General features: G+C 43.8%; 1 protein-coding gene across 1 annotated transcript in view; it reads right to left on the bottom strand.

Moving 5' to 3' along the window:
- The window catches only part of ATP10B (ATPase phospholipid transporting 10B (putative)), a 79857-nt gene that overhangs the window by 12937 nt on the left and 44381 nt on the right, over nt 1–22539 (bottom strand). The window contains exons 9-17 of the mRNA XM_056847969.1: nt 17197–17426; nt 14664–14843; nt 11664–12261; nt 10315–10421; nt 7896–8022; nt 6454–6638; nt 3813–4128; nt 1738–1814; nt 642–767 (exon numbers count right to left, since the gene is read on the bottom strand). Of these exons, the coding sequence (XP_056703947.1) occupies nt 642–767; nt 1738–1814; nt 3813–4128; nt 6454–6638; nt 7896–8022; nt 10315–10421; nt 11664–12261; nt 14664–14843; nt 17197–17426 (1946 nt within the window). The remainder of the gene's footprint in view (nt 1–641; nt 768–1737; nt 1815–3812; nt 4129–6453; nt 6639–7895; nt 8023–10314; nt 10422–11663; nt 12262–14663; nt 14844–17196; nt 17427–22539) is intronic.

The following is a 22539-nucleotide window of genomic DNA, read 5'->3' as shown; positions in this document are numbered from 1 at the left end:
GGAAGCCCCGAAGCAGTCAGCGGGGGCTACCACGGGGAAATGTCCCTGCATAAAAGGCCTATGTGTATGTGTGCTGTAAAATCAATAAACCCAGCCTCCAGAGTCCAGGGCTCCATTATTAACCACCCACTATTTTCAATAGATGCAGTGGCAGCCAGCCTGGCAATAGGCTCCCCCTCATCTTTGCAGACAACAAATAATGCCCTTTTAAAGTGTGGAGGCCAGGTGTACCACATATTATTTAGAGCACCCTCCAGCTCTTCAATGGTGCACCTGCCCTTTAAAATTTAAAGGCCATTATTTTCAAGGTTTTTTTTTTTGCCATGGCCCTTAGACTTGGGAGGCCTGGTCTTCCCACTAAAAACAACCGCCCTTTAAAGATCAAAGTGAAAGGCTTCCTAACCCAATTCCATATAGTTCCCATATTTATCAGGAGCAACATATTGGAATTGGGTAATACTGGGAAAGCCTTTCACTTTATCAGATATGACAGGTCCAATACAGGAAATACTAAATATTGTATTGGGTTGGCAACATCTGACTGCACACCCCTATATAAATGGTCATTTCCACTATCTGCTGTGTCTATGGGAAGAAAGCCTGACTGGCTGGCATAGAAGCATATAAGGCATTGAACTTACCACATTCTTATAGAAAAAGTAAATTACCATCTTTGCCAAGCGAGAATAACACCAGTGCCCATGGACTAGAACCAACTTCTTGAGGTGTTTAAACCGAGATATGGCAAAGTCACTGGCCATGACAGCCTAAAAAAGAGAACATTTATTAAAAACAAGTAATTTGTTTTCTCCACTCTTGATACATCGCTGGGAATACCTAGTGCGGTAACAGCATCACTTGAGGGTTTCCTAGAGAAATGTAACACAACTTCCAGTTTTCCTTGAAGTGCTGTCGTGTCACATGCAATCCTAGGGCCTCATAATTTCCTGCCCCCATCATGGGTAGGAGAGAAGGAAGCAGGGAAAGATGAGGATATGGGGGTTGCCAGGAGGAAGGAAAGAGGAAATACTGGTGGGAGGGGGATACAGGGTAAAATGAAGTACCCCAAGCAAGTTCTTGAGTGTTTCCCACCATGCAATTGGACTACTGTTTTCCTGGGTGGAGGCTGCCGAGGGAGGGAAGAAGGAAATGCAGATAAAGGTAGGTTGGTTGGTGGGTGGGAAGGAGGAAAGGAAACAGAGAAGCGGCTGGGGGCGTTCAGAGAAGGGGAGGAAATAGTGAGGGAGGGAAGAATGAGATGCCCCCAACAAGTCCTTGTGGATCCACTTTTTGTAGCCTTTTAAAGACCCTGTGATCCTATGTTGAGACCGATGGAGCTGAGAAACACCTGGGCTAACCTGGCTATGGGCTCACTGGGTTGCTTAGCTACTTAGTAGCTGCAACTCACAATCAGAGAACTGCACATCCTAAGGTTATTGTGTAAAAACAAACAAACAAGTCACAGCAATGTTATCAGCTTTAGATATTTGCTTTGAGGGTAGGCTATATGCTTAAATAATATGGGTAAGGATGTAGGCATTTTGATTAATTGCAAATACAGGACCTTTTACCTTGGTTTCGCGGTGGATAATGGAGTATAATGTCAAGACAGCAATATTGATAGCTTAAATTCATGTTATATATAGAACAGACTCTTATAAATTCTGAACACTGACAATAAATGCTTGAACAGTAGATGTCAAAGATGAAGGAATACCCTCAAATTATCATGCATACCTGCATACCTTCTTGTCCAGAAATGCCAATTCCAACATCAGCTGCCTGAATCATACTTACATCGTTTGCACCATCACCTGAAACAGAATAAAACCACTGTAATAATAACAACTTTTAAACGTTGTTCAACATATTTTTCAGTCCTAAAATATAATCCTGCTCAATCCCAAAAGCCAAGATCCAAAAAGCAAGAGATTTATCTAAAGGTAAAGGTCGTCCCCTGTGTAAGCACAGGATCATTCCTGACCCATGGGGTGATGTCAGACTATGGCTGTTACCGCACTAGGTATTCCCAGCGATGTATTAAGAGTCTGAAACTGTTATAAAAAATACTGTTCGCACTTTGTTTTGCCCCTTTAGCTGTGAAGACGTCTTCCAACCATTTTTTAGCAGTGGCATCCAAAACCCTTTTAAAGCGATGTTTTTTATAACATTTCCAAACTCTTGATACATCGCTGGGAATACCTAGTGCGGTAACAGCCATCGTTTATGGGTGGTTTGCCAATGCCTTCCCCAGTCGTCTACACTTTACTCCCAGCAAGCCGGGTACTCATTTTACCGACCTCAGAAGGATGGAAGGCTGAGTCAACCTTGAGCCTTGAGTCAACCTGAAACAGGCTTCCATCGGGATTGAACTCAGGTCGTGAGCAGAGCTTTTGACTGCAGTACTGCAGCTTACCACTCTGCACCATGGGGCACTAGCTCAGTGGAATTCTGGTCTTCCCTCCCCTTTGGTTTAAAAAACAATTTCCTATTTGACATTGTGTGTGTGTGTGTTGTGCCTACTTTTTGATTAAAACAACAACAACAACTTTTAAGTCCTCTTCAGCTCACTGATTTAGTTTCATGGTTCTTTGGAGCCTGACTAAAATTCTGTACTAATGGAGCTACAGTAACACAGAAGGGACAGAACGATTTCCATCAGTGGAATGCAACTTTCTTATCTCCTTCCTCCTTCTGCAGCCCAAAATGCTTTTGCAAATGCTCCTCCCAGAGGACAGAATACAGGGGATGCAAGAAAGTTAGGCTGCACTGATGGAAATTCTTGTCATTGGAAATGCTGTGTGGGACCCAATCTATTCTCAAAAAAGAACAAACATGGGGAAGAGATGGACTACATGTGCCACTTATCCCCCATAAATAAGCATTGTGCATGAATAAGCATTAAGCCAATGGTGGGCACAGCAGAGCAGGACAATCTACGAAATTGAAGTAGCTTTCATAATCCAGCCTAACAGTGCAATCCTGAAGGGGGGGGTTGAATCAGCATAGGAGCTGGTGTGACCCCGCACCGATGTAAATGCCCATTTATCCTGGGATAAAGGGCACTTACGCTGGCATGAGGCGCATTCACGCTGGTGCCGATAAGCCGCATCACTGTGTGGGGCTCTGCCGCTGGCACAGCCATGCTGTGAGCGAAATCCCGGAAGTGGGAGCCCATGCCGACGTGTGTGGGGGCGCTCCAGGGGGCGGAGCTGCCTTTAGGCAGCATCCTAACCCTTTTCGCTCTGGGAATGCACCCTTGAGTTGCAGCGTTGCTACACCAACTTTATGGGTGGTGTAGCCTTGCTGTTTTCTATGGGGGCATTCCCCCCATTTTACATTTTTATTATTTTATTTTCTCTGCGGTGGCCGGGAAGCCTCTGTGGAGGTGTGCATCTGTGTCGCTCCTAGCCGCTGTGCATCCAGCCCCTCCTTCAGGAACGGGCTGCCCGTGTTTTAACTACCATCAAGTGGCTTCCAATTTAGGATAATCCTAGGAATCAATGACCTCCAAAATATCCTATCATTAACAGCCTTGCTCAGGTCCTGCAGACTGAGGGCCGTGTCTTCCTTTATTGAGTCAATCCATCTCTTGTTGGGTCTTCCTCTTTTCCTGCTGCCTTCAACTGTTCCTAAAATTATTGTCTTTTCCAGTGACTCTTGCCTTCTCATAATGTAACCAAAGTATGATTGCCTCAGTTTAGCCATTTTACTTTCTAGGGAGAGTTCGGAGTTGTAATAGTAGTAATAGCAGTAGTAGCAGCAGCAGCTAAAATCAATTTATAGGATCAGGCCACTCAAAGGGCACTTACCAATTGCCAGGGTCATGACTTTCAGGTGACTTCGTACAAGTTTGACTACCATACTCTTTTGTAGTGGGGTACACCGGCAACACAAAACTGAACGGCTGTACTTGGCTAATTCAAGAAACTTGTGCTCAAGTTGTCCCTGGAAAATGGTATTCAGAGTGCTCCCATCCACCACCAGACCAACAGCAGGATTTGGAGTCACAGTGCTTGACCAAGAAAATGGTAGCTTAATGCCAAAAACATTCCACATTGTTCTTGCAATTACTTGAGCCTTCTTCACTTCTTCCAGTGTGATATCCAACAGGGATTCACAGGTTTCCTACGAACAGATAATTGTTAAAGTGGCATGTTATTTTGCATTATAAGCTGGGCAACATGAGTTGTTCCATTACTCAGTATTTTTTTGCTAACCTTTTCATCAATCCATAGAGTACCATTTTGTTTGGGCAACGTAAAGACCTTTGAATGTGACTAAATTGTCCCCTGTGATGGATCGAAGGGAGACTTGGATTTTTCAGGGAAATTAGGTCTGTCGGAAATTTGATGGCACCCAGAGGCTTGTGTTAAAAGTACAAAACAACAGGAATTTATTTATAACAGAAAGGCAGGATGAGGATTTAGGCAGGTAAACTTTCACATCCCCTTATGGAAACCTTCCAACATGGCAATTGATCAAGCCTTTAGCATCGATGGTGTGAAACTAATTGGGTTGAATCCAATGACTCCCTTCCACTAAGGCTTCTTTGAGGGAGAATATCTTTCTTTGCTGGAGGAATACTTGGTGAAAGGGAGTAATTGGATGGATCTTGGTGGAAAGGAGTCATCAGATCCAACCCATTGTACTTATCCAACTAGTACATGTTATAAATGCATTTATAAGTTTTAGAAGAAGAAAAAGAGTTGGTTTTTATATGCCAACTTTCTCTATCACTTAAAGCAGAATAAACTGGCTTACAATCATCTTCCCTTCCCCTCCCCACAACAGACACCCTGTGAGGTAGGTGGGGCTGAGTGAATGTGACTGGCCCAAGGTCACCCAGCTGGCTTTGTGTTTAGGATGGGGAAACAAATGCAGTTCACCAGATTAGCCTCCACCACTCATGTGGAGGAGCGGGGAATCAAACCTGGTTCGCCAGATCAGACTCCACCACTCCAACACTCTTAACCACTACACCACGCTGGCTTGTTTGTATCCATTCTTACCTGCCTGTCCATATTTTAAAATTTGCAAATTGCCTCGTTCATGTTATTTATAGCATAGGATATCTTAGTAAATATGTAGAATTAACCACAGTATGCAGGAGTGCTCAAATTGATATTTCTCTTAATGATTGTATCATATAAAATGGGGTATAAAAACCAATTCTTCTTTTTCTCCACTGTATTATGTGCAACTGCAGTAGCAAAGGTGACTTGCGTACTGATGCTCAAGCTGCCATGCTGGCGCAATAGCTCAGAAGACTGGGTGGTGTCAGTACAAGGAGGCAGTGCCAGCTTTGGGGCCAGTCTCAGCGCCATTGGTCCGTGGTTGCGTCATCACCGACCCCAGCTGCTAAGCCAGACTTGCACAACTTGAGATCCATTGGGCCAAATGCCTGACTGACCCATGTCTGAAACCAAAGCCAGGCGGCTAAAATGGTAAGACATTCCTCAGAGTCGATGGGCTCTATTAGGCTACCTGGGCTTCAAGTTTAGTAGGGCCTGCCATAAACTGCCACAGCTTCACTGTCCAAGAGACCTACAGGGCAAAGTCTTAGTTTTAAGCGCTAAGGAGGTGGTAAGCTCTCGTTCCATGGAGGTTTTTAAGAAGAGGTTGGATGCTGATTCTGTGACCTTAGGCAGATGATGAGAGGGAGGGCATCTTGGCCATCTTCTGGGCATGGAGTAGGGGTCACTGGGGTGTGTAGGGGAGAGGTAGTTGTGAATTTCCTGCATTGTGCAGGGGGTTGGACTTGATGACCCTGGTGGTCCCTTCCAACTCTTATGATTCTACGATTCTATGTTAAATGATTGTGGGAAGTGAAATTTTACTTAGCAAAAGATAAACCTCAGTAGTATTCTGAGAAAAGGCTTTTTGCAGACTGCCAAATACCTATCACTGTATCAGAGCCAATTTCCTTAGAATTGTTTTCGGTCCCCAAATGCCCTACTTGCGTTCTGCATTCTGATTTAGTGCTATTTCAATTATTTTCAAAATAATAATTTGGCATGAGGTTTTCTCCTTCTTGGGCAGTATTAAAACGAAGGATTTGCATGAACCAAATTATTCCACCAAATGCTTTGGCTCTGATTTCCTGAGAATGGAGCCTCCCTGCACCCACTCAAAACCACTGCTGAAGGTTGAGATGTCTTCCAGAATGGTATGGAATGTAGCGCTGAGGGCTGCAGAAAGAAGAGGAACCCGGACAAAATTTCCTCCTTGCTCTTGTGTGAGGTGAGCAAGCTTTGCGAACAGAGTAAAAGCTCATGCAAGGGAGATTTCCTCTTCTTGCTGAAGCCTCCCCTGCTTCATGGTCCCCTAACCCCCAAGAGTGGCTTTTGGGGGGCCTTGGTAGGTTTATAGTGGAGGGGAAGGTGGGAAAGATCCACTTCCATGAATCCATTCATGGGGGCTTGGCCCTAACCTACCGTCACAAGTCCCTACCTTACTTTCAGTATTAATAGTAAAGACAGTGTCTCTTTGGCCCAGAAGTTTGCAAGAATAGGCAATGTTGACGGCTGTTTCCTGCTTATCTCCGGTCAGCACCCATATCTGGACCCCAGCCTCTCTGAATGCAGCAATTGTATCAGGGACGCCATCCTGTAAACGATCCTCAATCCCAGTTGCTCCTAGTGAAAAGGGGAAAAGGAGAAGGTGATTAATGTTTCATGTGCACGTATGCACATGAAACCGAGCACGCCACAGCTAGGTTCTGCTCTTTTGCTGTAGTCCTTCCAGATTTACTAATAAGCCCCTCAACAAAACAAAACAATAAAAGACACGGGAAGGAAAAACCATGCATTATTCCCCCCCCCCATACTCAGCACACAGGCAACATTTGGATGATTGCCAACAAATTGCTATGTGATGAAGCATCCCCAAGACCTGAATTTAGTTTGAAATATCAAATGTCACCATTCCAGCAAAGATTAACAAAGGGATATTAATTTTACTTCATGCTGACAGCTGAATTATCGCAGTTTACAACAGTGTGGTGGCCAAGCCACAGTGGCATCTGGGCTCTGGTCCAGAGATCCTTCTCTCTAGGCAGAATATGCTTCAGAACCACTGGAACTATTTTATACTTTCAGGTTCCTCCTGTGCATGAACTCTTGTATGGGAAACCTAAATTGAAAGCCACAAATCTGTTCTCTATGCAGAACTTAGTTTGGAGCAGGCTCATCATAAACACAGCTTGCGCCAGTGATTGCACCTCTGTGCGTAAGTAGGGATTTTGCATCATCTTCCAATAATCGTCTGAATCATGACCCGTATCTTTAGAAAGGTCATATCATCACAAGAAAGGCACACCATGTAACTGAAAGTTGAATGGTTTAATCAAAAGACCTTTACTAAACAGGTCAGTTCCTCGACTCTTCAAAGGAAGGTGGAAGGTTATATTACATTTCCTTGCTCGAGATGTTCCAGAATGAAGATCAGAAGGCTAAGTGAACACTAAATATAATTAATGACTGAAAGAGTAATAGCATCTCTTCTACCAGAGGTGAACAGGAAGATATTAGTAGTGATGACTGTATATGAAATTCAGGTTCTCCCTTCAATCATGGATGCCCCATGGATGCCCCAAGTAGAACAGGCAGCAGAGATTTAGGGTGCTCTTTGAGGAACGAGGGAGCCCCACGTCCTTTGCTACTGGCACCGTCAGGCCTGTGCTCTTACCAGCCTCTTTGGCCACTCACCTGCTGCCTGAGCCACATCTCAGCATCTTAGAGACAAAACCACAGTATGGCATGGTGTATAGCACAGCTGTAGGGCACTGCACGCAACAGTGTTGTTATTTCATATTGTGAGCTTGGTTTGTGGCACAATTACCAGAAAGGTAATCAACTACTCTTGAGTCCTAAAGGAATTCTTTTAAAAGATACCTAGTAGAGTGAGTTTAGTCTCCAGATGGTGTGCTGTCTCCATTAATAGCTCCTCCCTGTTGTCAATCGCTGTTTCTGCCTCGTGACGGAAGTTGGCCCATTTCCGAAAGTCGTCTTCACTTAAGACCTACAACAGATACTCAAGATTTCAGGAAGTGAAGGCACTGTGCATTTCAGCAGCATGCTGGGTTGCTAGACATTTCCGTTGGGTTTAGGTGAGTTCATATATCAGTATTAAGACCTTGAACACATGAACACATGAAGCTGCCTTATCCTGAATCAGACCCTTGGCCCATCAAAGTCAGTATTGTCTACTCAGACTGGCAGCGGCTCTCCAGGGTCTCAGGCAGGGGTCTTTCACAACACCTACCTGCCTATTCCCTTTAACTGGAGATGCCGGGAATTGAACCTGGGACCTTCTGCGTGCCAAGCAGAGGCTCTACCACTGAGCCATAGCCCCTCCCCTCCCCTGTAGTGTTAGTTAATGAATCTATAAAATGGATTGAACTAACTACTATGCTACTGCATCATCAGAAATCATTACATGAGTCAGCGTAGAGTTGACATATTCATTCCTCCCTTCATCTAGTGGGATTCCCTCCTTCCCTTCCATCACAACTGAACTGGCAAACTATTACTTTTGCCTGCCCTTCAAAACAAATAGAAAACACGACTTGTCCATAGTTTCCAGTTCTGATTGGTACAAACCATCGTTTGCCATTCTGGATGTAATGGCAAAACATGGTTTACAAAAGAGAGGAGGAAATCAGAATATGCACGTCAAAGAGCAAGATGGAAGAAGGAGCATGTCTTGACAAGGTCTGCTTACTGTCTCCTGTGTCATATGAATATCATGACCTATTTTCCACCCTCCTGCTCTCCTTACCCAGGAGTGGCCCTAAACATGACCTACAAGATGTTTTGAAGTGTGGACAGGCTGTTTTATCAAGTGAGTAAACAAGGTCATTTACCCAGGGCTCATTACCTTCAGAGATCCACTGCCCATGTATGAGGCAGACAAGGGCTGTACAAAGTATACTGATGTACAGTAGTTGTATCAACTGCTATGCTAGTGTATCATCAGAAATCATTAGGTGACTCGGGATTACATGAGTCAGCTTAAAGTTGTTACATTCACTCCTCTCTTCATGTGCTGGAGTTTAGTCTCCACATGTTGTGCTGTCTCCATTAATAGCTCCTCTCTGTGGCCAATTGTTGGGAAGAAGAAGAAGAGCTGGTTTTATATGCCGATTTTCTCTACCTTTAAAGGAGAATCAAATCGGTTTACAATCTCCTTCCCTTCCTCTCCCCACAACAGACACCTTGTGAGGTTGGTGAGGCTGAGAGAGCTCTAAGAGAATTGTGACTAGCCCAAGGTCACCCAGCTGGCTTCATGTGTAGGAGTGGGGAAACCAACCTAGTTCACCAGAGTCCGCCGCTCATGTGGAGGAAGTGGGGAATCAAAGCCAGTTCTCCAGATTAGAGTCTACCTCTCCTAACCATTACACCACGCTGGTGCCCCTACCTATGAACACTACATATGAATGTATACTCTGTCTCTCTAACAGGGAACACTGCATAGAGGGGGATCCCACTCTACATAAATTTCCCTCTTCACAAATGTAGGGGGGCACCATGGGACCACGAGAAATTCTATCCAGGAAGCCACAGAACGTGGAACTAGCTCTGAGTGCTGAATGGAATACCAAACACCTCATCTGACTCCTAGCTCATTTGCATACTTTGCCACAGACTCCACTCTTTTCGGGAGTTGGCACGGCTAAAGTGTGAAAGTATAAATAGTTTAAAGACACAATTAAAACGTCTCTGCAGGCCTTAATGGGACTTCAACAGTGTTACTCTAGCAAACGTTGTCTGTAGAAAGCAGTCACCAGTTTCAGACCATTTAAATAACTGTTAATCACCCTAAATGGAGTACAGGATCAACAGTGTGGTGTAAGATTTAGATCCAGGTTTAAACATGAAGTTTGTTGAGTGATCTTGAGAAAGTCATTCTGTCTCAGCCCTGCCTACCTCACAGGGTTGTGGTGAGGATAAATATAGGGGAGGAGAGAATCATGTACACCACTCCGAGCTCCTTGAAAGAAGCATGGGATAAAAATGAGCAGATACAATGCAACATTGAAAAATAAAAGAATTGGGAACAAAAAAAGTTAGCTAGGATAATCACAAGCTGAAATGGAAAGGCTGGATAAGAGTATTTGTCCATTTAGCTTAATTTTCAGATAATTCAGTGGAAGGAGATAAAAAGGAATAGGAAACAAGCCTGTGAATGCAGATATGGAACCAGCTTTCCACAGGGGAACTGGTTTGAAATATAAGTCTAAGCCTTCTTTTTTTCCTAAGCAAAAATTATTTAACATTTTCAGGCAAAAGTCAGCAGATAACTGCTTCTTACCTTCTTAGCTATGCACAGAGTTCTCAGGCCATCTTGTGCATACCAATCTAGATGCTTCTGTGTTTGAACTATTACTTTCCTTATCCTTTTTTCCATAGTCATGGTAGCTGTGAAACACAGGCAGAAAATGATGCTTATTCCAGCTATTGAGCATTCCATGCCTAACAGCCCAAATTGGCACCTCACTTGCAGGCTTTCTCATACTGCCATAATCTCTTTCCAAATCTATAAGTGTGTCATGTGCCCACTATGATGCATAGTGTAACTAGGTGGAAAATCAGAGACATAACGTTTTTGGAATGGGGAGGGTGCTTTGGATACCAGCTCACTGTGTTATTTCCAAAGTCTTTTATGCATGGCTGTTTCACTTGCCATCACCCCTCCGATGACTTCAGGTGTTTGTTTGGATTATGCATACGGTTTCTGACCATCAGAGGTCACCTCACTCTCCCCCTGCATTTCCCAGCGTTTTCAAATTCGAGATAAAACAGGTCCCTCAAAATGCGGACAAAACGCGGGGAAACGCAGGGGGAGAGCGAGGCGACCTCCGACAGCTGGAAATGGCATGCATGAAAGAGCCATGCATAAAAGACCCAAATGTACCTTTTCACTGCAGAGCCAGGCTCTTGGGGAAAACAAAACAATTCTGCAAATTTACAGTACCTGGCTGTACACAATGTTAAAAAGAGCCTCCCCATCCCAATTCCCAAAGCAGTTCTGTGGGTTTTTTTTTTTTAGTTTACCTTTTTAGTAATAAAGCAGTGAATGCATAGATAAACACATAAAAGTACCACTTGCCCTTTTAAAAGGTGAACGGCTTGCTTGAATTCGGGTGGACAGGGAGCTTTGATGGAGGTCTGAGCCAGCATCTGATTTGCAACTATGGCCATCTGTCATTTTAGTTGCAAACTGAGGAGAAAGCGACCGTGAACTTTGTTTTTATATTGCATCTGTCTTTACCACATGTTATGAATTGAAATCAACACGATGTCAACACTTACGGTAACAGTGCTTAAATTTCCCTGAATTGAGACCATGATGGTTAATAGTCCACTGCTAGATAGCAGTGCCAATCCTCCTTCCTGTTATGGGATCACAACATAGAAGGGTCTTGTGCCATTACCATACTGCGCACAGAACTATCCATGCAAACTACCTCTGACTCTTAATTAGGCTGTTCTATATTCTGAGCACTCTCTAATTAAACAAACTGCCATCTCTTGCTCTGAGCTGCGGTACTTGGAGAGCGAACGCTTGTGCTTTCATTATAATCTCGTAGATGGGATATATAATTCATGCAAACCAAGCTCTTATTTTGTCAACAGTTTTTTGGTTAATGCACATGTTACCTCTGGCAGGGTCTTCCAATAAGTCCATTATGACAGAGTCCGCCCCTTTGGTATAGACAATGATCTCCTTGGTCAGAGGATGCCTCACCACGACGGACATTCTTTTCCTGTTGGAGTCGAATCCCAAAGTATACAAGAGGTCAAAAGTCAGGAGGGTGCCCTCTGGCAACCTCACAGTCACCTGTTCAGCGGTTCTGGACACTAATGTAAACTGGTATGCACGGGCGGCGTGGACGAGGGCTGCTTCATCTGGGCTTTCAGCCTCGTAACAGAATTCTGGTTGCAAAGGCCCCCCGGTATCTGTCTCGCAAATCTCACGCAAACAGCCATCGCTGGCCCCAGAGGCCTCTTCCGGAATTATTGAATCTTCTTGAAAACTGTCATAATCTGTTAAGGTCGAGCAGCTTTGTGAAGGAAAATAATTTCTTTTCTCAGAATCGGCGCAGACTCTGGTGCTTTCTGTGCTGAAACTGCCTCCTGTGTTCGACTGAGCGGATTTGAAAGAGTAGTTGAGGCTTGACAGCTTTAGCCGCTGGAACAGCTGGTGGATTCTCTCCAGGGAAATTCCTGCTGGCTTCATTAGGGGGAGAGTAGTAACCTTCAGAGAAAAGAGGGAACCTGGATTAATGAGAGCTAAAATTATAGAGCGCAAGGCATAGGGCTGCCTTCAAACTACCAGAGCATTGCAACGCATCACACACCATGATTGTGAAAGAAGTATCCACCAGGAGATGTTGCTAGTTACAGTGAGGAATTTGTCAAACAGACATCTAGATTATGAGTGGGGCTTTAGAAATGAAGACACAGGTCATTTATGCACGGCTGTTTCACTTGCCGTCACCCCTCCGACAACTTCAGGTCTTTGTGTTGATTCTGCATGCCGTTTCCGACCGTCAGAGGTCACCTCACTCTGTCCCTGCATTTCCCCATGTTTTGCCCGTGTTTTTAAATTCGAGATAAAACAGGTCTCTGAAAACACAGGGGAAATGCGGGGAAACGCAGGGGGAGAGCGAGGCGACCTCTGACAGTAGGAAATGGCCTGCATAATCAGAACGAAGACCCACAGTTATTGGAGGGGTGACAGTGAGTGAAACAGCCATGCATAAAAGACCATAGACTGAAAGTACTTTTAATCTGTGAAAGTGCTGGGATAATTGAACAAATAGTTAGATAATCTTGTCACATACAAAACCGTACACATAGAAGAGGCTGTCAATCAAAGATTTATGAATGGATGAATTGAACACCTGAGCATATGAAGTTGCTTTAGACTACTTAGCGTCAAGGTCAGGATTGTCTACTCAAACTGGCAGCTGCTCTCCACGATCTGGATTTTAACTAGCTTGTTGGGTACGTTAATTCAATAAACAATTGGGTTTCCATATATTGAACAAGTGCTTTCCTGGGAGGAAGTGAACTGGACAAGATCACCCTTCCATCAGCAGAATGTCCACAGGATGCAACTCCAGAACTCTCATTCTGTGCTTACTGGAGGGACAGTCAACTGGTAGCATTGAAGTCCACAACTTTGCCTTAATTTTCTTCGATCCTCTTCTCCCATCTCTATGTCAAGCTGATGTGCAAAGTGTCATTTTCTATTCTATCCATCCCTACGTTTTAGAGAAAGGAAAGCTATTCTTAGGGCCATACTACAGGAGATTTTTGGATGAGTTGCAGTTTGCCCTCCAGACAAAACATACAGGTCAAATGCATGTTTACATTTTGTGGCTAGGAAAATGGCACTGGGGAGAAGGCTTAACCCCTCCGTACCCCTGTCCTATGGCACCAGTCCAAACTGGGGTCCCGCTTTAAAAAAAAAGAATGCACGGAACTCCCAGTATCTCATATAGTTTGGCCCTTCTACAGTTCTTGTCAAATCTGTAACTCAGGCAGTACTCTTAAAGCCTTAGGGTTGTGAGCTTAACTATGAGGAAAGGCTGAGGGAGTTGGGAATGTTTAGTCTGGAGAAGAGGAGGTTGAGGGTGGGGGGGGCCCTTAATGGTTCTCTTTAAGTATCTGGAGGGCTGTCACTTAGAGGAGGGCAGGGAGCTGTTCCTGTTGGCAGCAGAGGATAGGACTCGCAATAATGGGTTTAAATTGCGGGCAGAGAAATACTGGCTGAATATTAGGAAAAATTTGTTGTTCAACAGTGGAATCAGCTACCTAGGGAGGTGGTGAGCTCCCCCTCACTGGCAGTCTTTAGGCAGGGGGTTGGAGTAGATTGTCTGCATGGCTCATTCTAACTCTATGATTCTATGGTGACTTTGAGCAAGGTTTGACAGGCTTCGTTGTCCCCATGAGTCAGAGTTCTTCAGGCATGGTTTTAAAAAACATGGACTTGGTACAATGAAGGCAGTCTCCTAGTTTATTCCTCATGTTCTGAACAATCTGAGGTGCTGAGGTGACTAACAGTGCAATCCCAAAGAGAGTTACGCCAGTTCAAGCCCGTTCATTTTAATGGGCTTAGACTGGAGTCACTCTGCATAGGATTGCATTGTAAGGTATATTAAAATTATTTCCCCCCCAGCTTCAATTCGAGATTCCATCGCACAAGGAAGGGCACCCTTTATAGCACAAACAGAGATTGCTCTGGAAAGGAGACTTGCCTGACAAACTGGAATGCTTTTAATCTGCAATTAAGGCTTTAATCATCTAATCACACCAATTAATCAATTGATGTTTGCAGCCATAATCAAGATATAGAGGAGAATACTCTTTCGGTTTCAAATCAGCATATTCCTTTGGGCCATCAGGGCAAGCAGATAGGCAGGGACATGTAAAGGCAGAGATATGCTGAGAGAATATTCAGTGGAATTACTTGAGCCCAAAGGGGAAATAAATAACCCCCCACAGTGCAATACTAAAGCAGGTTTATTTTTTTTTAAATCGCCAAGATAGTTGTCAGCATAAAGCTTTCAACCCTTTTACTGAATTCAATGCACTTTCTGCCTCTTTCTTTTCAAATCTCCTTTCCAAACAGTAAAGTTAAAGTGAGATTACCCTTTGTCTTGGATCAGTTGCTGTGGAGACCACCACGGTGTTGCAGAGGGTCAGGGCAAGGAAAAAGTCGGTGACGGAAGAGGTGGTCTTTGCAGACATAAACGGTGTGAAAGATTCCAGCTGGCACGATGCATTTCTCACTTTCATCAACAGCCTGTTATCTGGGGTCACGTTCTTTTCCTGAAATGCATGTTATTCAGTTAAAAAATGTCCTGCGTGCTTAAGAAACTGTGAAAAGAACAGTTTCCCCTAATGTTTTTTTTTAAAAATGCTATGTGTGCTGAATTATACCATTGTATCAGCTAATGCATGCCATCACCTGGATGGTCCAGGCTAGCCTGATCTCATCAGATCTCAGAAGCTAAGCAGGGTCAGCCCTGGTTAGTATTTGGATGGGAGACCAACAAGGAAGTCCAGCGTCGCTATACAGAGGCAGGCAATGGCAAACCACCTCTGTTAGTCTCTTGCCATGAAAACCCCAAAAGGGGATGCCATAAGTTGGATGCGACTTGACGACACATTACACACACACATCAGCTAATGCAGGCACTGAAATCTACAAACAAATCTCACAGCAGATTGGGTATGGATGTATGTGCATACATACACATAGACAGGGACAGTTCATCAGTTATTTTAATTTAACTTTTTAACCAGTTAAATGGTTGTTTATATACATGAGGCAGATCAAGAGAGGTAGGGCAGGAAGAGTGACTTCAGTGTTTGGTTCTCATGGCCCTTTCTTGCATGCCCAGGGTAATGTTGATCGCCACTTTGGGGTCAGGAAGCAACTTTCCTCCAGGACGGATTGACCAGGGATCCTGGAGGGTTTCCCCTGCATCTTCTGAGCATGGAGCAGAAGTCACTGGGTATGTGTGTGTGGGGAGGTAGTTGTGAATTTCCTGCATTGTGCAGGGGGTTGGACTAGATCACCCTGGTGGCCCCTTCCAACTCTATGATTCGATGTTCATTTTAATTAAGTGTTCCAAGGTGTCAGGTATCACTTTGCATGGTTTGATAACCGTGACATCAGACACATTCCTGAGGGCAGCAGCCAATGCCACCTGTGAGAAGCCTTCAGGCAAGACGCCCTCCATAGGATTTCTTAAAATGGGGAGAGTTCTATGGCCTCTTATTTCAGGGGGGGAAATCCTTGACATTTAATTGTGGTTGCACGTTGTTATTTTGGGAGTTGTTGTGCAAATACACTCTATTAAAGCTCAGTGTAGGGTCCTCTGCTCTGCTGCTGATCAGATTTCTTGGCAATGGGATCAAGAAGCAGGTGTTTGAAGATGTTGTGCTAACTTTTAGCGAGAAATTATGATGTTCTCTCTGCAGTGCCAATTTCTTCCATGTTCATTCTACCTGAGGCTGTCATTTTTCACGCCTGGCACGTAAGCCTGAAGAATCTTGGCATTTATTGAGCAAAACCCAACAATGTGTATTGACCCGACATTTGAAGCACACCTGTTTTCTTTTAGCCAGAATCAAGATTTTGTTTACCATTTATGTAAATAATAAAGAAAATCTGTATTGAGCCTAATTCATAGGCACAGATTTTTTTAAAAAACAACAACTGGCAACTTCTGTGCTATTTTCATGAGTTCTAATTCCTCTAATCAGAGCTAAATTTGTTCCCCTCCTTACCAGATCTTGACTTATGAACTCATTTCAGTCCTAGGACTCTGTCTTAAACATTTTCAGTCAAAAATAACAGAGTTGGTTTTTATATGCCAATTTTCTCTACCTTTAAGGAGAATCAGACTGGTTTACAATCTCCTTCCCTTCCTCTCCCCACAACAGACATCCTGTGAGGTAGGTGGGGCTGAGAGAGTTCTAAGAGAACTGTGAGTAGCCCAAGGCTACCCAGCTGGCTTCATGTGGAGGAGTGGAGAAACCAACCTGGCTGACCAGATTAGAGTCCGCCACTCATGCACAGCCTGAGGAGGGCAGGGTTTGGAGAGGGGAGGGACTTCAATGCCACAGAGTCCAGCTGCCAAAGCGGCCATTTTCTCCAGGGGAACTGATCTCTATTGGCTGGAGATCAGTCGTAATAATGGGAGATCTCCAGCCATCACCTGGAGGTTGGCAACCCTAGCATAGCACCATTGCTTATCTTCACTCTCCCAAACTGTATGCAGCGGAGATACTTCAAAGCAGTTAAAAATAAGAACCTAAGAAAAGCCATGGTGGATCAGACTAAGGCCCATCAAGTCCCGCAGTCTGTTCACACAGTGGCCAACCAGGTGCCTCTAGGAAGCCCACAAACAAGATGACTGCCGCAGCACCATCCTGCCTGTGTTCCAATGCACCCAGTATAATAGACATGATCGTCTGATCCTGGAGAGAATAGGTATGCATCACGACTAGTATCCATTTTGACTAGTAGCCATGAATACCCCTCTCCTCCATGAACATGTCCACTCTCCTCTTAAAGCTTTCCAAGTTGGCAGCCATCACCACATCCTGAGGCAGGGAGCCACAATTTAACTATGCATTAAATAGTTAACTATGCATTAAAAATGTTACTCACTATGGTGCTACTGAATGCCACCTGAGACCGAGAGCTTCCACAGCGCCCCAGAGACCTGTGTCTCACATGCCCCTGGAAATGAGCCCGAGCACTCTGACTCCTCCTCAAGGGTTTGGTGGCCATCCTTGTTGACGTGGCTGTTTCTCCACCCTTGTTGGAAGGGAGAGTGAAATGTTTCATCCAGTCCTCACTGTCTGAATCCTGCTCCTTGTAGGTCTCCAGTCGCTTGGCTTTAAGAGAGAAACAAACATTTTGTTCCCTCTTCAGTCAACACAGAGCCATTTTCTAGACAGCCTCTCCTAGCAATTTCATGTAGACATAGAATGAAAGGGTGGGGGGAAACATCACTGATCCCATGGTCTGCAGAGGTGTGTGAAGGTAGGAAAGCCTGTGATGCATGATAAGAACATAAGAAAAGCCATGCGGGAGCAGACCAAGGCCCATCAAGTCCAGCAGTCTGTTCACACAGTGGCCAACCAGGTGCCTCTAGGAAGCCCACAAACAAGACAACTGCAGCAGCATTTATCCAGCGTGTGTTCCACAGCATCTAAGTTAATAGGAATGCTCCTCTGATCCTGGAGAGAATAGGTATGCATCATGACTAGTAGCCATGAATACCCCTTTCAACCAGAGTGGTCTCTACCTTCACCTTCTCCTGACAGACTGAACCCAAGTGGCCCTCTACCATAATTTGTAATTCTTGAAAGTAGAAGAATTTTGAACCTACACATGGTTTATTTTTTATTTTTAAATAAAATAAAGGGGCTACTAGAGGAACCGGATGAGACACTGGCACCTCCAGAGTCCAGCAGCCCTTCCAAGAAGGGGGAGAAAAATAGGCTGGAGGTGGTGCAAGAGAAGGAGGTACATAAAAACATAAGAAAGGTGTTGGGTATTAGAGAGCGAGCTTTGTTACATGTCAGACAGTTAAAGGGTTAATATTGTAACTGACCATTTGGTCAGTGTAGTGACCATTGCAGTCGTGCCCGAGGGTCACGTATACAACTACTTTGCATGTTCAACTGCTTTCGATTTCTTTGTTAGAAGAGAAAGTAGTTGATCACTTTCTCCTTGCTTGACTGCTGAACAGGCAGGATGGAGAGAGGCTCTCCTTTTGCTAAGGGTGCCTACTCGTAAGTAAGCTTAGTGCCTTGCCAAAGGCTTTTGGCAAGTATAGGAAACATAGAATGTAGACAGATATTATTTGTTTTGTATCCCAGTGACTTTTTCCCTACCCTGAGTTAGAGTAAAGATTGTTTTACTTCAAGACAAATGCGTCTTGCCTCTTTTGTGTGTGTGTGTGATCTCAATTCTCATAGTTCAAGAGGAACGATCCATTCCCTCTGATTTGGTAGCAGATAAATTAAAGATCGGGGTTCCCTTTACACGAACTGGGGCCCCGATCCCCCAATAAGCGGTAGCTGAGTACGGTTGGTTTTTATTTTGGCTATTGAGATAGGATCACACCGCACTCCTTTTTTTTTTGCTTTTGGGATCTTCACTGGAGACGAAAGGATTTACAAACGCCCAGAGGGAATTTTTCCTGTGACGGAGCCAGCAGCCTGGTCTGCAAAGGACGGCAGGAAACTTAACCCCGCGCGCCGCGCTTGAATCCTGTGAAGAAGAAAGCAGCCCTGAGCCGCTGGAATGAGCAACGACAAGGGAAGTATGAATTCAAAACCCCAATCCGTTTCTGTTCCCCATATCACCCAAGCCTCCTTTCCAGTATGGAAGAGAATGGTGGAAAATGCTTTAACAGCAATTGGGGTGAATCACGTTTTGAATGAAGACCCGCCAGCTGACACAGATAGAGAAGCCCTAAAGAAATTTAAGATTTCAGATGCCCAGGCAATGAATTTGATTTCCAATGCGATTAATCCGGAAGAAACTGCAATAATTTTGAATAATGATACCAGCAGAAAAATGCTGAATGCACTCAATGAGAAATTTGGAACTGTGTCAAAAACCCAGAAAATGATTTTAAAAACTAGACTGTATGCAAATAAAATGTCTGGTGATATGACCCTCTTGCAACACCTTAAGAAAATGCAAGATATGGAATCAGAGTTAAAGGCTGTAGGAGGGGAAATCGGTGAAGAAGAGTTTCTTGTACTATTTCTGGGAAGTTTGCATTTTAAATATAACGCTGAAAAAAGGAATCTTTTGGGTAGGGAGGACTTAACCCTTACTAAGCTGGTGACTGCACTTAAACAGTTTGAAGCAGACAGGAGCCAAGAGAGGGAATTGTCTCGTGGAGTGTCTGTACTGCGTGTAAATGACAAATCCACAATCAGATGCTTCTTGTGTGGAAGGCATGGTCACCGGTCGTTTCAATATGAGAGACGTGAAACAAAGGGAGAAATTCCCCCCCCCTCTCGCCGGGAAGAAAAGCCCGCCAAATCCTCACAAAGGGAGAGGGATGGAAATGGGAGGCAACAGCCCCAATCGTCCACAAGAGGGAGCCCAAGTACAAGCCAAGGGAAGCCCAGATGGCACAGTCACCCAAAGGCTTATCTAGTCTCGAATACAGCTTCAACCAAAGATTATTTAAGGTGTGTAAATACATTTGTTCTGGACAGTGGTGCAGATGTACATGTGTCTGGCTTGAGATCAGCTTTTGACTTTCTAGAGCCTTGTGATGAAACATTAGTTATGGCTTGTGGAGAAAGATTTCTATGCACTCAGAAAGGAGAAGTTTCTATTGCAATTCAAAGCTATTGTGGAAATGTAATGCATTTAACCTTACAAGACGTATTCCTAATGCCTAATTCAGATGAAAATTTATTGTCCGTGAATAAACTAGTGGATGCAGACTTTGAAGTGTCTATAAAAAGAGACAAATGTCGCTTATTTGATTCTAAAGGAAGAGAATACCCAGTGCTATCAGTAGGCTCGCACTATTGCCTGGAGAATGTTGCAAGTCAATTGGAGGAATATGCTTGTAGTGATTTTGAGAGCAATGTTGATTCTGATGAAAGTGATTTTGATGGAAATGAGAATAATGTTGAGGAAGAATCAAAGTGCCTAGTTGCTTTTAATAAAGGATTGGCAGAGCAGAAGGCTGCAGATTGTAACCACAAGGACTGTTTGTACCAATGGCACGTGAAACTAGCTCATAAAAACTTTAAGTCAGTGAAGCAACTGCTGATTGATTGTGGAATGCCAGTTAAGGAATGCTTTAAGGACAAAGAACGTTGTGAAGTGTGTCTCAGAGGAAAGGGAACAGCGCCTAAGCACGTGCAGAGGCCAAGCAGTGTTAAGGCAGAAATTTTGGAAGAAGTGCACTCAGACTTGATTGGCCCACTCAAGGCTTCAGCAGGAGGGGCAAAATATGTTCTGCATTTCATAGACAGTGCTTCAAGATTTGCATATGTGTATTTGTTGAAATCAAAGACTGAAGTAGCTGAAAAGTTTAAAGCTTATGTTGCCCTGATGAAGAATAAACATGACAGAGGTATACAGTTATTGTCCACTGACAATGGAAGTGAGTACCTTAATAAAGAAATGAAAGAAATTCTTGAATCTGAAGGAATAGAGCATGCAACCTCAGTTGCATATACCCCTAGGAACAATGGGTTGTCAGAAAGGTTTAACAGAACTCTGATGGAAAGTGCAAGATGTTTAATGCTACAGGCAGGCTTGCCTTACCCCTGCTGGGGAGAATGTGTAAATACAGCAGCTTACCTTTACAACAGGACAATTTCAAGTGCTATCAACATGACTCCATATGAAAGATGGAATGGCAGGAAGCCTAGTCTGAAACACTTGAAAGCATTTGGATCTCGTGTGTTTGCATACATCCCAAAGGAGAAAAGGGGAAAAATGGATCCTACTACAGAACTTGGAATTCTTGTGGGATACCATCCTTTCTCAAAAGGGTACAGGATAATGGACATTAAGACTTACAATTTACAAATATTGAATGCAGTATATATAGATGAAAGAAATGTTATTAATAATCAACAAATTAATAACTTTGATGATCCAGAGGTTTGTGAAGAGGAAACCATAGAGATTCCATTTACAGCATGGGATTGCAATCCACCTGCTCCTGCGGAACAGCAAGAGACTGCAGATTCAAAAGGGGTTGATCCCGGTGCTGATGGAACAGCGGAACCCTCTCAGACCTTAAGGAGATCTACAAGGACTACAAAAGGAATACCAGCAGAGAAACTGAGTCTTTTCACTAGAATTGACAGCCACGTGGAACCCTCAAGTTGGGACGAACTGCAAAAGTTGCCCGATGGGGAGCGGTCGAGATGGCTGAAGGCAATTCAAGAAGAATTAGACTCACTGCAGAAGAATAATACCTGGAAACTAACCAAACTCCCACCAAACAAAAGGACTGTGGGATGTAGATGGGTGTTCAAGGTCAAGAAAAATTCGGATGGAACTGTTGACAAATACAAAGCAAGGCTAGTTGCAAAAGGATTTACCCAGAAGTATGGAACTGACTACACAGAAACCTACGCACCTGTGATTAGTCACACGGCTATAAGGACTTTGCTGAGTATAGCCGCCTCCAGGAATAAAGTGGTACTGCAACTCGACGTCAAAACAGCTTTCCTGAATGGAGACTTATCAGAAGAAATATACATGGAACTTCCACCAGGATTAAAGGACTGTGATACTAAAAATCAAGTTTGTAAACTTGAAAAGACTTTATATGGGCTCAAACAGTCAGCAAGAGCATGGAACCACAAACTAACCTCATTATTGAAAGCTCAAGGCTTTGAACAAGGAAATATAGAGAAATGCTTATTCAGAAGGAAGAAGGATGATGGATGGGACTTTGTTTTGGCCTTTGCAGACGATCTTCTGATTTGTTCTGACACTGAAGAAGCTGCAAAAGAAATTGCAAACAAACTGAATGAATCAGTAGAAGTGAAACTACTTGGAGAAGTAAAGAACTATCTTGGAATGGAGATTGAAAGAAACCAAGACAATGGATTTTCAATCAATCAAAGGAACAAGATACTGGAATTTCTACAATTCATGAATATGAAGGAGTGCAAGACCAAGAACACTCCACTTGACCCTTCATATATGGATCTAGACGGAGGTGAACTATTGCCTAACAATCACAAGTACAGAGAAGCTATTGGAAAACTTCTATACTTGAGCAACGTTAGTAGACCGGATATAAGTGCAGCAGTCGGAATCCTAAGTAGAAGGACCAGCACACCTGCAGAACATGATTGGAATGCAATCAAACACCTCACACAATACTTAAAGAAAACTATTGATTTGAAGTTGAAGATAACTCCAAATACTGAGCTGAAACTGATAGGATACATGGACGCTAGTCTGGGTGGTACTAGAACAGACAGCAAATCTACAAGT

Source organism: Euleptes europaea, chromosome 1 (genome assembly GCF_029931775.1).
Source record: "Euleptes europaea isolate rEulEur1 chromosome 1, rEulEur1.hap1, whole genome shotgun sequence".
NCBI lineage: Eukaryota > Metazoa > Chordata > Lepidosauria > Squamata > Sphaerodactylidae > Euleptes > Euleptes europaea.
The sequence above is the reverse complement of the archived record's forward strand: the minus strand, read 5'-3'. Positions and strand labels throughout refer to the sequence as shown.